The sequence below is a fragment of the Budorcas taxicolor genome, chromosome 20, assembly GCF_023091745.1.
Source record: "Budorcas taxicolor isolate Tak-1 chromosome 20, Takin1.1, whole genome shotgun sequence".
NCBI lineage: Eukaryota > Metazoa > Chordata > Mammalia > Artiodactyla > Bovidae > Budorcas > Budorcas taxicolor.
In genome coordinates this window covers 74,301,755-74,317,170 of record NC_068929.1, presented here as the reverse complement: position 1 = coordinate 74,317,170, position 15,416 = coordinate 74,301,755, and the positions used below count along the sequence as shown (strand labels likewise).

The 15,416-nt window shown below is 55.4% G+C and overlaps 1 protein-coding gene across 1 annotated transcript; it reads left to right on the top strand.

The window, feature by feature from the left end:
• Window positions 1-58: 58 nt before the first annotated feature.
• TRIP13 (thyroid hormone receptor interactor 13) lies at window positions 59-14,615 on the top strand. Its single transcript, XM_052659241.1, has 13 exons — window positions 59-182; window positions 982-1,147; window positions 1,258-1,387; window positions 2,041-2,096; window positions 2,824-2,914; window positions 4,036-4,108; window positions 9,019-9,082; window positions 9,822-9,908; window positions 10,113-10,219; window positions 11,366-11,519; window positions 11,742-11,854; window positions 14,056-14,125; window positions 14,491-14,615. Exons 1-13 carry the CDS (start codon window positions 91-93, stop codon window positions 14,584-14,586), a joined length of 1,299 nt encoding a protein of 432 aa, XP_052515201.1. The 5' UTR covers window positions 59-90; the 3' UTR covers window positions 14,587-14,615.
• The last annotated feature ends 801 nt before the right edge of the window (window positions 14,616-15,416 follow it).

Genomic DNA, 15,416 nt, shown 5'->3' with positions numbered 1-15,416 from the left:
CCCGGGCGGGCTGAGGTGGCGCGGCGCTGCGCGAGGCGGCGGCGGCGAAGGGGCGGCCGGCTCCGCGCGGCTTCCAGCGGCGGCGCCGACATGGACGAAGCTGTGGGAGACCTGAAGCAGGCGTTGCCCTGCGTGGCCGAGGCGCCCACGGTCCACGTGGAGGTGCACCAGCGGAGCGGCAGGTGAGCCCGGCCCTGGCGGGGTCCGAGCTGACGGGACCCCGCCCCGGGCAGACCCGCCCTGACAGGGTCGGCCCAGACCCCGGCCTCAGGCCCCGCCGAGCCCGGCGAAGCCGGCCCCGCAGACTCAGTTTTGGGAAACGCCCCTGCGCCCTCACCCTCGCCCACCATCCCCTCTCCCCGGCCAGGCCCTTGGGACGATGGGCCCCGGAGGTGCTGGTGGCGGCGGGTCTCCACGGGGGCCGGGCGCTCTGGGGAGCGGACACCGCCGCAGGGGCCGCTGGAGGGCCTGGGCCCTCGGGGAGGCAGCGAGCGCGGGGGGCAGGGGCTGAGGGCGGACCCCAGCCCGGGAAACACCTCTGGGGCCCCCAGCTGTGGGCGTTCATTCCCGCCCCCCCACCCCCGACTTGCTGCTGTTTCCCAGCTGTGGGCCTGGCACCTAGGCAGCAGTTCCAGCTTGCTGACCAGCAGCCCAGGTGGCACCGACTCCGCCTTCACCCCCTGCCTCTGAGGGGCCTGGGCAGAGTCCTTGGGCAGCTTCCCTGGGTCATACAGCCTGCAGTTACGCCAGCACCTAGTCGGCACAGGATCACTCCCAGGCAGGCCCTCCCACCAGCCCCCTCCCCATGGGTGCGTTTTCCCCATAGTCAGCACAGGATCACTCCGGGCAGGCCCTCCCGCCAGCCCTCCCCATGGGTGCATTTCCCCCACTATGGTCTGTTCTGTTTTTAATCACTCTTTCTTAAGATGTTAGGTTTTTTTTTTAAACTCAGATTTGATTTTATGTGTTTTGTGTTCCTAGCACTGCCAAGAAAGAGGATATAAAGCTGAGTGTTAGAAAGCTACTCAACAGGCATAACATTGTGTTTGGTGATTACACCTGGTCTGAGTTTGACGAGCCTTTTCTCACCAGAAATGTGCAGTCTGTGTCTATTGTTGACACGGAATTAAAGGCTAAAGATCCACAGGTAACTTAATTCTCAGAGCTAAGAAACGGTTAACCCGTGGCCCAAGAACATGCATTTGCTGTTTTGATAGTGTGTTGTATAGATTTATTTGATTTCCTTTCTCGTCACAGCCCATTGATTTGAGCGCATGCAATATTGCACTTCACATCTTCCAGCTGAATGAGGATGGCCCCAGCAGCGAAAATCTGGAGGAAGAGACAGAAAACATAATTGCAGCAAATCACTGGGTCCTGCCTGCAGGTATCTGCGACCATAGCAGTAGGCGGCCCACGCCAGCTGCAGGAGGGTAGGGGGCAGCGCACACCTCAGGCTCCGGATATCGTGTCTGTTGTGTGGAGTTTTAGGGCATTTCAACTGTTAGGAAGTATATCACACGAGAGAAAAGTAGAAATTCCCAGTGTGAGGCTGCTTGGATGGGTCTCAAAGCTAGTGCTAGTTGAGGAGGACGCTGGCGCTCTTCTTTCCTGCCCAGTCGGCCGGTCTTGCGGGACCACTCCTTCCTCCCACCCTCTCTGTACTTCTCTGTGCCAATGGGATCTAGCAGGCTGAATCCCACGTCTAAGCCACGTTAGGCCTGACGTCTTCAAAGCTAGACTCCACCTGCCCTGCGGCCCCGCCAGAGCGCTGGCCTGTGGGGAGAGTGGTGAGTTCAGGGCAGTGCTGGGTCCACGCGCAGGTCCACAGGAGGTTCGTTCTCTGCCCAAAGCCACGTGTGACTGCCGCCTATTCAACATCTTTAACTTAGAAATGACTTTGAAAGTTTAGCTTCTCTGTAACCAGGATTGTAGCTTGCCACCTCTGGAGCAGTTGAGGATGTCAGTGGCTCAGGGTGAACGTAACCAGTAGGTACAAGGCTTGCTTTCCTAACATCTGGTTTTGTCTTTTTCTCTCAGCTGAATTCCATGGGCTTTGGGACAGCCTGGTGTATGACACGGAAGTCAAATCTCACGTGAGTTATGCTTTTTCCTGAAAGGCTTCCATGTTTTAGGTGACTCATTCTTGTGTTCTCTCCAGCACCTCTCATCTCACATGGGCTTCTGGGAGTGCTGCCTGCCAGCAGCCCATGCCCTGGGAGTCTGTCTTCGGTCCTGGGCATCTGCTCTGGGCTTGCTCTGAGTGGAGCTGTACTCTGGGGAGTTCCCCTCGGGAGAAGGGGGAGGGTTCAAAAGTGAACCCACTGGCACTGGGGTCACACTCTTAGGAACCTGTGGGCTGAGAAGGCAGTGCCAAGGGGCAGAGCAGGTGGGCGATCTGAGCGAGTACCACCGTATCTGAGCCCCCTTCAAGGGGAAGAGTCCTGCACACAGATGAGGGAGGGGAGGATGCCAGAAAGTCCGTCCCCACCACCCCTGTCACCCACCCCGGCTCCCCTGGGAGCCCCGGCTGTTCTTTTAGCAAACACAGCTTGTCCAGTGCTGTGTCCTGGAGGAAGGAGCTCACTGACTCGGTGTAGCCCTCAGTTAAGTGATCTTCAGTTTTCCTTTTATCCTTGTAATGGTCACACCCAGCACTGGTCCTCTTAGATTTTGAGGTATCTTCTGAGATACCTCAGTGTGAGAGCCTGAGTGTGCTTGGCGGCTCTGAAGACTCTCCTTCCTTCTGCTCACTCAGGGCACTTTCAGCCTAGCCTTTGCTCTGCCGAGGACTTAGCTTTGCCCTTCCCTTTCCTCATGCAGCTCCTCGACTACGTAACGACGGCCCTGCTGTTTTCAGACAAGAATGTCGACAGCAACCTCGTCACCTGGAACCGGGTGGTGCTGCTTCACGGTGAGCGCTTTGGTTTCGTTTGACAAGAGAAAATTGCGTGGAGTCAGGCTTTTCTTCCTGCCTTTGCCCTGCGAAGAGTTACAGCTCCTTCTTCCTAGTGGGGCCAGGAACGTCGTCCTCTGTGAAGCCAGGCGTGAGCATGCTCTGTGCACGTTGGTTACTTGACCCTTCATAGGGCAGCCACCTGATCATCCCTTGTGACTTTTTATGCTGTTATTCAGCTTTCCCAATATCTGCCTTGTTTCCCCACTGGTTATGGGTTTCTCAGGATAGCAGTTGCCTTGTATTTCTTCACAGTATCCTTGGAGCTTCTCTTGATGGGTAATAAACCGCAAAAGCCCACACTTCACAGAACTCTGTCTAGTTCTTGGAAGAGAATACTGGGGGTGTTGTTGTCGTTATTGTTACTATCCCAGGAGAGGAAAAGAATTGAGAGAAAGCCCAAATTTTAGTGAGGTAAGAGCTATAATTAAAAGAGTGATTAGCTTCCTTATACAATGAAGACTGTAGGCACACAGAGCCCAGGCCTTGCCCGACCGCTCTCCCTGGGTAGCTTGGGGCTCAGGCCCACGTGTGCGGAGCTGGAGTGAAAGACGTGGGCGCCGTGGGCTTCAGGAACAGCAAGCACCAGATCCTTGAGCTCCTGGTGGTTATCAGGAAAGGCTTGTTTGACCTTTGAAAGATGGATTTTCATAATCAATGGATTTCATAGAAGACATGTAGGGACAGGGAGGGTTTCAGTGAAAAGTGAAAGTGAAATCGCTCAGTCGGGTCCGACTCTTTGCGACCCCGTGGACTGTAGCCCGCCAGGCTCCTCTGTCCATGGGATTCTCCAGGGAAGAATACTGGAGTGGGTTGCCATTTCCTTCTCCAGCGAATCTTCCCAACCCAGGGATCGAATCAAGAAATCAGAGTGGATTACGGGCCAAGAAGCTCCTGGTGATGTTTTCCAGCATTTACATTGTCAACAGATTTTCGGTAACTTAAGCGATTCATGTGATGGTAACATTTATAGCATTACAGTCTGTTCCTTATGTTATATCCTGTGAATAATGCAACTACTGTTTCAAAAAATCTGTTACAGCACAAACTTACACTTATTTGTTTGCATTTTGTTACAGGTCCTCCAGGAACTGGAAAAACATCGCTGTGTAAAGCTTTAGCCCAGAAATTGACCATCAGACTCTCGAGCAGGTAACTTTGGTGATTGGAGAGAAGGGCCGTGAGGCGGGCTTGCCCTGCTTCAGCTGTGGTGATGAGGAGCTGCTTCTATTTTTCAATCATCTTGCGTGAATAGTAGGTGACTCAGCGTAATGTAACGGGTCCTTCTGTGCTCACATAGTCTTGAGCTCTGATCCCAGTCTCCTTACATGTGCTGAGACTCACCCTGTGACCAGCACAGGGTCTCTCGTGGTGCCCGCCTGTGCACACTTGGGGCAGCGTCTGCTCGCGTTGGGCCGACCTCCCGTGCTGGCTTGATGTCTGTGTGGACCACCTGTCTGCCGTCCAGGCCTAGCGCTGGGTTCGTCTGCCGCTTTTGAGTGTAGTCCATTCGTGGATCTGTGGTTCCACATTTGTTTACTCCAGGCATTTCATGTAATTGAAGTTATGCAGTATGTAGTAGTCTTTCCTGATTGGCTCTGCTCACTCACCGTGATGTTTCCAAAGCTCTTCCGTGTTACAGCGTATGTGTTGGTAGCTCATTCTGTTGAGTGTGGGCCATTTGGGGATTTAGGGCTCCCCTGTGTTTGGAGACTCCTTGGGCACCGGCTCTTCGGCTAGTTCCCCTGCCCCGCCCCCGTCTGTGGGGCCCCGCCCCCGTCTGTGGGGCCCCGCCCCCGTCTGTGGGGCCCCGCCCCCGTCTGTGGGGCCCCGCCCCCGTCTGTGGGGCCCCGCCCCCGTCTGTGGGGCCCCGCCCCCGTCTGTGGGGCCCCGCCCCCGTCTGTGGGGCCCCGCCCCCGTCTGTGGGGCCCCGCCCCCGTCTGTGGGGCCCCGCCCCCGTCTGTGGGGCCCCGCCCCCGTCTGTGGGGCCCCGCCCCCGTCTGTGGGGCCCCGCCCCCGTCTGTGGGGCCCCGCCCCCGTCTGTGGGGCCCCGCCCCCGCCTGTGGGGCCCCGCCCCCGCCTGTGGGGCCCCGCCCCCGCCTGTGGGGCCCCGCCCCCGCCTGTGGGGCCCCGCCCCCGCCTGTGGGGCCCCGCCCCCGCCTGTGGGGCCCCGCCCCCGCCCGTGGCCTGTGGGGCTGTCTCATGTTGCCCCGCAGGCCACTCGTGCGCTCTGTCATCTTTTCTCAAGTTTTAAAACTTTCCTGAGTTTCACTGTGGATGGTTTCCTGCAGTATCTGGTCTAGTTTTACTTCTGTTCAGCGAAATTCCCATCTCTGAGAATGGTTTTCTTGTCTGGAGATTGTTCAGTTCTGTTTATGCTTGTAAGCTCTGTCTACCAATTCCATCCTCGTTGCCATTTGGGTCTGGTTATGGGTTACATGTTGCTGCTTCTTGGCGTGCCAGGTGATTGTTGAACGTGAACACAGTGAAGTGAAGTGACTGGGTTCTCTTGCTTGTCTTTAACGACCGCTGGGTTTTGTTCTGACAGGGGTTTGGGTACTTGCATTTGGTGTGATCCTTTTGAGGTCTGTTTATAAGCTTTTTCAAGAGTGGTCTCAGTGTGGTCTAGACTTCACCCTCAGGAGGACCCTTCTGGGGTCTCGGTTGAGCCCCTGAATCAGCAGCAAGCACTCTCGCCCCTCGGCCCTGGGTCTCGAGCCCTCCAGCGCTGGGCTCCCTCCTCACACACTGCTGCCCCGTGACGCTTGCTGGGCTTCCTGCCTGCATCTCCTTCTTCCCTGGAACCCTGCCCTGCTCTGTGGCCTCCAGACACCTCAGCTGCTTGAACTCTGGCCTCCGTCTCCTCAGCTCAATACCCTGGCCTTTTCTCCTGGGTCCCCTCCAGTGTCACTCCAGGCAGGAGATCAGGCCGTCGCGCTTGCCCCTTGCCCGCCTCCAGGTTGCAGTCCCCGGTGGTGTTGTCTGGTGCCCTTCTCAGACATTGTTTCTCTGTTTTGTCTAGCTTTCTAGTTGGTTAAGGCAGAAGGTAAATCACCCTTTCAGCCTAGTATGACTTCAGAAGAGGAAATCCTGTGAGATTTACTTTTAAATCTGTTTTGTTTTCAAAACTGTCTTAAAAGTAGGGAAGTTGCTCTGTTTCGGCCCTTTGTTTTATGCTCAGTATCTTGGCCTTTATCTTGACATAGTGAAACACATGTGTGTTTGGTAATCTCTTGAGGGCAGTTTTCTGAAACACTGGAAAGTAAAGGTGTTGTTACAAGAAATGTGATATTTTCCAGTACAAAGATGTGGAAATTGGTATTTATTTTGTGGCAAGAAGAAGCCTCATCGAGCCTTTTTGCTTCATTAACTGAAGTCCACTCTCCTTAACAGTCAAAATGCTTTATGATTAATTTTGTGATATTCCACCCAATCTATATTCACTAGGTTGTCTATCGCCCCCTTTTCCTCTTTTGTAAACAAAATTACTAAATGATGTTTTTCAACTGGAAAGTCAGTGGTACTTTTTAAAGTAATTATTTTTTTCTGTGGACTCAACATGAAAGAAACTGTGAAAAGGATCTGGGAGGTGGCTTCTCTGCTGGCCGTTTCCTGTTTGATTCTAATCAGAACTAAATGCATACAGAGCCCTCGCTGACTCCATGATAGATGGGGTATCAGTGTTGGATTTCAGACAGTGAGTGTCCCGGTTCCCTTGGAGCTTTCCAGGGCTCCAGGTTTGAGGGAAGTGATTTTGTTCTGGAAAACAAATTCTCACATTCCTTTGGGTTTTGTGGAAGGAGAAAAAAATGTTCAACTGTGGGCAAAAGACTTTTGATGCTTATGTTTTGATTTGTTTGCCATGTTAGTACGGGTAATGGTCTAAATTATAAGTAGACTAAAAACAGTATTAAGAATTAATTGTATTTAAGTAGTTATTTTAACTATTGGTGAAGGAAATGCTAACCCAGTCCAGTATTCCTGCCTGGGAAATCCGATGAACAGAGGAGCCTGGTGGGCTACAGTCCAAGGGGTCACAGAGTCAGACACTGAGTGGCTAAGCAACCAGAAAAGCATCAAGTCTTCAGATCAGCCGCTCAGTCGTGTCCGACTCTGCGACCCCCTGGACTGCAGCACGCCAGGCTTCCCTCCATCACCAACTTTCAAGAGCCTGCTCAAACTCTTGTCCATTGAGTCGGTGATGCCATCCAACCATCTCACCCTCTGTCGTCCCCTTCTCCTTCTGCCTTGAGTCTCTCCCAGCATCAGGGTCTTTTCTAGTGAATCAGTTCTTCACATCAGGTGGCCAAAGTATTGGAGCTTCAGCTTCAGCATCAGTCCTTCCAGTGAATGTTCAGGACTGATCTCCTTTAGGATTGACTGGTTTGATCTTGCAGTCCAAGGGACTCTTAAGAGTCTTCTCTAAGACCACAATTCAAAAGCATCAATTTCTTTGGTGCTCAATTTTATTTATGATCCAACTCTCACATCCATACGTGACTACTGGAAAAGCCGTAGTTTGACTAGATGGACCTTTGTCGGCAAAATGATGTCTCTGCTTTTCTTCTGAGGAGCAAGTGTCTTTTAATTTCATGGCTGCAGTCACTGTCCTCAGTGATTCTGGAGCCCAAGGAAGTAAAGTCTGTCACGGTTTCCATCATTTCCCCTTCTATCTGCCATTAAGTGATGGGACCAGATGCCATGATCTTCATTTTTTGAATGTTGAGTTTTAAGCCAGCTTTTTCACTCTCCTTTTTTGCTTTCATCAAGAAGCTCTTTGGTTCCTCTTCGCTTTCTGCCGTAAGGGTGGTGTCATCTGCATATCTGAGGTTATCGATATTTCTCCCTGCAATCTTGATTCCAGCTTGTGCTTCATCCAGTCTGGCATTTCGCATGATATATTCGGCGTAGAAGTTAAATAAGCAGGGTGACAGTATACAGCCTTGACGCACTCCTTGCCCAGTGTGGAACCGGCCCGTTGTTTCACGTCCGTTTCTAACTTGCTTCTTGAGCTGCGTATAGACTTCTCGGGAGGTGGGTCAGCTGGTCTGGTGTTCCCATCTCTTGCCCTCACAGGCAAGTCTGGCTCAGTCTCATGTGGGGTCACTGCTCCTTTCTCCTGGGTCCTGGTGCACACAAGGTTTTGTTTGTGCCCTCCAAGAGTCTGTCTCCCCAGTCCTGTGGAAATTCTGGAATCAAATCCCACTGGCCTCTAAAGTCAAATTCCCTAGGGGTTCTCAGTCCCCTTGCCGGATCCCCAGGTTGGCAAATCTGTTGTGTGCCCTGGAACGTTTGTAACAGTGTGAGAACTTCTTTGGTATAATTGTTCTGCAGTTTGTGGGTTGTCTGCTCAGTGGCTCAGTGATGGAGATAATGGCAATCTCCTCCACGAGGGCCTAGGCCACACGCCGCGCCTCCCAGGTCTGCTGAAGCCAGAGCCCCCATGCCCGCAGTGGCCACTGCCGTCCCCCGGTCTCTGCAGGAGACGCTCAGACACTCACAGGAGGTCTAGCTCAGCCTCTGGGGTCCCGGGATCCTGTGTGCACAAGGTTTTATTTGCGCCCTCTGAGCATCTCTGGCAGGTATGGGGTTTGATTCCAAGTGTGATTTTTGCCCCTCCTACCATCTTGTTGGGGCTTCTCCTCTGCCTTAGATGTGGGGCATCTGTTTTTGGCGGGATCCAACATTCTCCTGTTGTTGGTTGCTCAGCAGCGAGTCGCAGTTTTGGAGTTCTCACAGGAGAAGATGAGCGTGTATCCTTCTGCTCCGCCATCTTAGCAAAACTCTCCTGCTCTAGTTGAAGTGAAGACGCCGTCAGCTTGAGACACTGAGTCTGCTCCAGCTGGAACTGTCGCTGCCGGCGCGTCATGTTAGACTGCTCACAGCTGTCAGTGTGCACCTTGCGGGCGCCTCGTCCTGGGTCGGCAGGAGCAGAGCAGTCACTCTCAGCCTGCTGGGCCCTTGAGCAGCATTGCATTATAGAGACAGAGGTGGTTGCCCCCAGGGATGTTGTGGGACGACTTGTAACAATTGCTCTCCCTCTTTTTTGTAAACCATCTTAGGTACCGATATGGCCAGTTAATTGAAATAAACAGCCACAGCCTCTTTTCTAAGTGGTTTTCAGAGGTAAGTATTTATGCTAATCCAATTCTCTGGATTGTCCACCATGCAGTTGAAAACTTGTCTGGTAGGTTAGGCAAACTCTTTCCTCCAAAAGCTTTAGGAGAGAAATAGATTAAATAGGAACGTGAACAGGGACTCTGTGTGGTCAGAGGAAAGTTCCAGAGCTTAGTGATAACCTGGAAACCACCTGAGGCCTGAGAGGACCCTCTGCTTGTCACCTCCAGACCCGGGCTAGGGCACGGGGCATTCAGTGTTACCTGAGGAGGGAGGGGTCACCTTCTGATGGGACTGCACCCTCAGCTTGAGCCTTGTTTGCCAGCTGTGAACTGAGGCACTCAGGCTGGGTGATGTCACAGCTGCCCCTTGGTTCTGAAAGGCCCTGCTGCAGGCCCCATGTCGGACGGTGCCCCTGGCGGACGGTGGGCGGGGACAGGAGTGCCTGTCGAGGTGCGCCTGGCCGATTTGCACCCGAGACCCAGTCCGCCCAGGACCGCCAGGGCAGGAAAGGGGGGAAAGGGGCTGAGGTGCGAGCATGGCCCTGCCCATGACGCCAGGAGGGCAGGCCTCCAGGTTCCCTGCAGACCTGGCTTCTCTGATTCAGGGAGTTTTCCAAGGGGCTGTCAGGAGATGGCAGGCTTGTGGGGCCCCCTGGGGTCAGCGCAGCCAGGTGGAGCCTGGACGCATGCGTGCACCAGGCAGCTTGCAGCGTGCGAGCTGACAGTAAGGAGTGTTTCGCTTCCAGAGTGGCAAGCTGGTGACTAGGATGTTCCAGAAGATTCAGGACTTGATTGATGACAAGGATGCTCTGGTGTTCGTGCTGATCGATGAGGTGGGTGTGTTCAGACGTCACACTGAGCAGAGGAAGCGCAGGACGGGGTGGCCTTTGGCGTTGCCGGCGCCGCCAGCCCATGCTTGTCCAGCCCCCAAAGGCTGCGTCCTGCAGGCCTGGCCCCGGGGCCTCTCAGGCCCTCCGTGCAGTGTCCACACGCCCCGCGTCCACCCAGCTGACCACCCCGTCGCTCTGCGCCCACAGGTGGAAAGCCTAACCGCCGCCCGGAACGCATGCAGGGCAGGCACCGAGCCTTCGGACGCTATCCGTGTCGTCAATGCCGTCTTGACCCAAATCGATCAGATTAAAAGGTACCCCTGCACACGCACACCCCCGGCCTCACCCTCAGCTTTTCTAGCTCAGAATGTGTCTGGCATTGGGTGTGGACTCTGTTTTCTCTATGTTTGAAGCAGTGTGTGTTACATAAGCTTTTTACAAATTGTGCACTTTTTATGTTATCGAAGTGTCAACAATGCACAGCAAAGCTTTGGTGTGGGGAGAAGGACCCTCTGCTCAGAAAAGGGGGTCTCCCTGACCCCCGGCCTGCCGCTCTGGGAGGAGTGGAGACTTGTCTCTGCGGTCTCTCTCACCTCCCTTGGCTCGCGCGATTCAGGCCCACTCCAGTGACCATTTGTGAAGAGCCCGATCCTGGCACGTGCTCCCAGCTGTGTGTGGGGCCCCGTGTGCACTCCACGCTCACCAGCCTCTGCCCAGACTCTGGGCCCCGTGTGCCTTCCTCACCTGGCTCAGCCCTGCTCACCCTGTAAAGGACTGGCTACCTGTGGTCAGAGGACAGGGGTCGGTCAGGGGGCAGCCGTCCAGGTGCTCCCCGGCCACAAAGCTGCCAGTGGTCTGTGTGCTGCCTGCGGGCCTGGGGCAGCCCTGCCTCGTCCCCGGGACTCGAGCCCAGCAGGCCAGGCGGTGTGCTCCCCGAGGTGCCCCTCCCACTCCGTGCCGGCCCGGGGGTGAGCAGACTGGATGACAGGGCCTCTGGGGAGTTTGGGAGCCGGAGGGGAGGGCTGCTAGTCCTCAGGGTGAATCGCGCAGCTCGGCGCCACAGCTGTCGGGGCAATCAGTGATGCACGGGTGTGGCGGTGCCCCCGCAGGCCAGTGTCAGCGCGGGGGCTCAGGGACGCTGTGCGGAGTGAGGGCTGCACCGCAGTGAAGGGGGCGGGGGCGGTCCATCTGGGGCTGCGAGAGCTGTCCATAGGTGGGGAGCTTGCTGAGCGAGAGCCGGGGGCTCCGCGCTGTCGCAGCCGGAGCCTGGCAGGAGGGGCGTCAGGTGGAGCGCGAGAAGCGGGGCCTCAGAAGGCCTCGCGGGCGGGGGGCAGGCACAGGGTGCGAAGCTGGCTGAACGCCTGGGCCCTGGCGCCGGTCTGTCCTCTCACTGCGTGTGTCAGGGCGGGGGGGTCGAGTCCCTGTGGCCCGGGGTGACCGGGCCCGCCCTCTGCCCGCAGGCACTCCAACGCAGTGATCCTGACCACGTCCAACATCACAGAAAAGATCGACGTGGCCTTCGTGGACAGGGCTGACATCAGGCAGTACGTCGGGCCGCCCTCGGCAGCGGCCATCTTCAGGATTTACCTCTCCTGCCTGGAAGAGCTGATGAGGGTGCCTTGAGTTTTTTTTTGCTTTCCTGAGAACACATAAACTTTCTTGTGGGTTCTTGACTTGTTGGCATAGCTTACAATGGTGGGTTCCGGTGTAGAAGGAGGTGTCACTCAGCCTGCACCCGCCGCCCTACATTGAACACTGCAGTTGCTGGGTCTGCAGCTTGAGCGCAGGGGGAATCACTGACCCGATGCTCCTGCTGCCCCGCCCTCTGTCCCACAGTGCCAGATCGTATACCCTCGCCAGCAGCTGCTGACCCTCCGCGAGCTGGAGGTGATCGGCTTCGTTGAAAACAACGTCTCCAAGCTGAGCCTCCTCCTGAGCGAAATTTCAAGGTGTGTGCTGACCTCACTGTTTCTTTTTAAAAAATTTTTTGAAATGTAGTTGATTTGCAATAAATACTGTAGAGCAAAGCGACTCAGTTATATATACACGGATCTACTCCTTAGACTCTCTTTACAGGTCATGACAGAGTACCGGGTAGGGTTCCCTATGCCCCACGGTGACCGATTCTCGTCAGCCACCTGTTTTACGTGTAGCAGCTTGTATGTTATCCAGAGTTGAAGGGCTGACTCACTGGAAAAGACCCTGCTGCTGGGAGACGCTGAAAGCAGAGAGAAGGGGGCGGCAGAGGGTGGCAGAGCTGGGTGGCGCCACTGACTCAGTGAACGTGAGTTTGCGCAGACTCCAGGGGGTGGTGGAGGACGGAGGAGCCTGGCGCGCTGCAGCCCGTGGGGTCGCAGAGTCAGACACGCCTGAGCAACTCGACAGCAGCGTGTCAATCCCAGCCTCTCAATTGGTGCCTCTTCCCCATACCCCTCTGGTAACCAGAAGCTTGTTTCCTGAGTCTGAGTCAGTTTCTGTTTAGTAGGGAAGTTTATCGGTATGATTTTTAGATCCCACATGTTAGTGGCATCGTGCGGTATTTGTCTTTGTCTGTCTGTCTTGGCTCACTTAGTATGCTCCCTTCCCGGCCCATCCATGTTGCTGAAGACGGCACTCTCGCTCTTCACTGTGGAGTGACGTTGCGTGCGCTCTGGGCCGCGCTGCCCTCCCCCATCCACGTGCTGGTGGGCATCTGGGCGTCTCTGTGCCTCAGCTCTTGTGCGTAGTGCTGCTGTGCACACAGCGCTGCGTGGATTTCCTGAATTTTGGTTTTCTCAAGATGCTTGCCCAGGAGTGGGGTTGCTGGGTCATACGGTAGCTCTGTCTTTAGGTTGTTAAGGAACCTCCATGCTGCTCTCCGTAGGGGCCGTATCAGTTGGCATTCCCACCAATAGCGTAGGAGGGGTCCCCTCTCTCCACACCCTCTCCAGGATTTATTGCTTGTAGACGTTTTGATGATCACTGTTCTGACCCGTGTGAGGTGATGCCTTACTGTAGTTTTGATTTGCATTTCTTTGATGATTAGTGATGTTGAGCCTCTTTCCGTGTGTCTGTTTGCCGTCTGTATGTCTTCTTTGGAGAAAGGTCTGTTTAGATCTTCCACTCGTTTGGGGATTGCGCTGTTTGTTTTTTTGATATTGAGCTGCATGAGCTGCTTGTATGTTTTGGAAATTTAATCCCTTGTCACTTGCTTCACTTGCAAGCATTCTCTCCCATTCTGAGGTGACCTCACTTCTGCAGCCTAGAGAAGCCCATTCCCTTTGGCCACAGGGGTGGTCGTTGCCTGTAGCACCTGAGGTGGTGACGTGGGTTGGGTGGCAGGGGCTGAATCCCAGGGCGTCTCCCCCACAGCAGATGCCCTCTGGCCTCCCCGACCGTGGGCTCCTGGATGGGAGGGTGAGGCCAGCTGCCTTCCCCGTGTGCCCACGGACAGCCGGCAAAGCACTGTGCCAGTACAGGACAGGCTTTCAGATTAAGGCTCTCTGTAGCATCAGTGATTCTTAAACAACGTTTGTTGAGTTTTTACAAATGGCCAAGAAAGGAAAGTGGAGGCTTTTTCTTTGATGAGCAGAGTAAACAGGTAAACAGTCAGGGCCCAGGCCTTGGTGCTGTGGGGAGGACAGTGTGTGACCCCGCTGCCTGGCTGCTGAGAGCCACGGCACACGGGAGGGTCACCGGCACACCTGCCCGAGCCCGTGCTGGTAGCACCGGCAGGTGCTCAGGTGGCCCCCGGGGATCGAGCTGGGAAGCAGAGCAGAGCCTCTGAGGACAGCTGGACTCTGGATAAACTGGGGAGGTCAGGGAGGCCGCGTCCACTGTGTGAGGGCCTCAGGTGGGCTGTGGGGCAGACGCCAGGGGCCAGACACGCTGGCAGGGCATTGGGGAGACTCAGTTACAGTGGCCAAGGCGGGACAGAGGGCAGCAGTGCAGACTTGTGCAAGAATTCAGAGGTGTGAGCCGGCCTGTACCCACCTCACGGTGCCCCAGCCGAGACCATGGGTGGTGTCGGGACCCTGCCCCTCCCGGAGCAGTAGCTGAGGCGTGTGGGAGACTGCCCGCCCCCCGAGGGGCTCTGCGGGGAGATTGGGGGCTCGTCCTGAAGTGCCCCGCGGCCCGTGTGGAGCTGACAGCAGTGTGGTCATGTTCACAGGAAGAGCGAGGGCCTGAGCGGCCGCGTCCTGAGGAAGCTCCCTTTTCTGGCCCATGCGCTGTACATCCAGGTGAGTGCCTGGGCCCCAGCCCCGCCGCCCGCGCTGTCCGCAGGGCTGGCCTGCCACCCTGGCCGACGCGCTGTACGTCCAGGTGAGTGCCTGGGCCCCGAGCCCCTGCTGCCTGCGTTGTCTCCAGGGCTGGCCTCGAGGAGTGTCCCGCCTGCCACCCTGGGGTTTCCACCACCTCCCGTATTTCTGAAGTGACGGGCCCGGGGGCAGTGGAGGGCTGGCGTGTGTCTGCTCACCTCACTGGTGTGTGGAAAGCTCATGCCCAGGGCCTCCCTGCCACCTCAGAGTGCTTGTGCCCTGGAGGCGGGTGCTGCCAGGCCACCCCCACCCCGAGGGCAGACCGCCGAGATGCTGTGTATCCCCAGGCCCCCACCGTCACCGTCGAGGGCTTCCTCCACGCCCTGTCTCTGGCTGTGGAGAAGCAGTTTGAGGAGAGAAAGAAGCTCTCGTCGTGCACATGACCTGGCACCCCCGTCCTCGCTGAGCACACCGCGGGAAGGCACCATCGCTTCCTCAAAGCAGCGGCTGCCCCAGGACAGCTGAGGCCACGGCTGAGACCTGCAGGCTGGTGTGGTTCAAGAAGCGTGTTGTGCTTACACGGTGTTGCTCAAGAAGTGTGTTGCGTTTATGTGCTTTGAGTGCGTGTTTGAAGACAGAACAGCCTGTTTTCTGTTTTGAAAGACGATCATCTGAGCTCAGTGTCTCTTTATAAAGAGCTGTCGAGATGTCCTGATTCTATCCTGCTTCTGGTTGATTGGACCCAAAATGCTGACGTTTTATTTAAAAAGATAATTAATGTAAGTTTTATAGAAACAAGAGAAACTGCATTGCCTTAAAGAAGAATATAATCATAGCATTAAAAAAAAGTACTCGTTGCTCAAGACGAGGCAGCATTTGCTTCCTGCTGCAAGCTCGTCCTGGTTAGTGCGCACACCCTGCAGACTATGCGGTGAGTAGGGGCCTGTCCCTGTGTTACAGGAATCAAGAGAAAAGTTTAAGGCCAGTGCTCTGCTTGGTAGCAGGTACAGCAGCTCTGCTTGTCGGGGAGGGGCAGCTGACGGGGCTGCCTCCCTGGGGACCAGCGTGGCCGGCCTCATGGCGACGTTTCCCGGTGAGGCGTTTGTTGAGGGACGTTAGTCACGGCTTAAACGAAGATTCCCAATAACAGATTTAAAGTGAATTGGCCAATAATTGGTGTATTCCACAGAACCTTGCTTTGCTTTTATCTCATGCTAAAATAAATTTCATATCACTGTTTTATAAAACATTTTTAAAAGAATATGTTACCTTT

Excerpts from the sequence above, each read along its gene's own strand:
- TRIP13 (XM_052659241.1), top strand. The coding sequence starts at position 91 with ATGGACGAAGCTGTGGGAGACCTGAAGCAGGCGTTGCCCTGCGTGGCC. Across the intron at positions 183-981 it reads GTGCACCAGCGGAGCGGCAG|CACTGCCAAGAAAGAGGATA; the intron begins GTGAGCCCGGCC and ends TTGTGTTCCTAG. Across the intron at positions 14,126-14,490 it reads CCCATGCGCTGTACATCCAG|GCCCCCACCGTCACCGTCGA; the intron begins GTGAGTGCCTGG and ends GTGTATCCCCAG.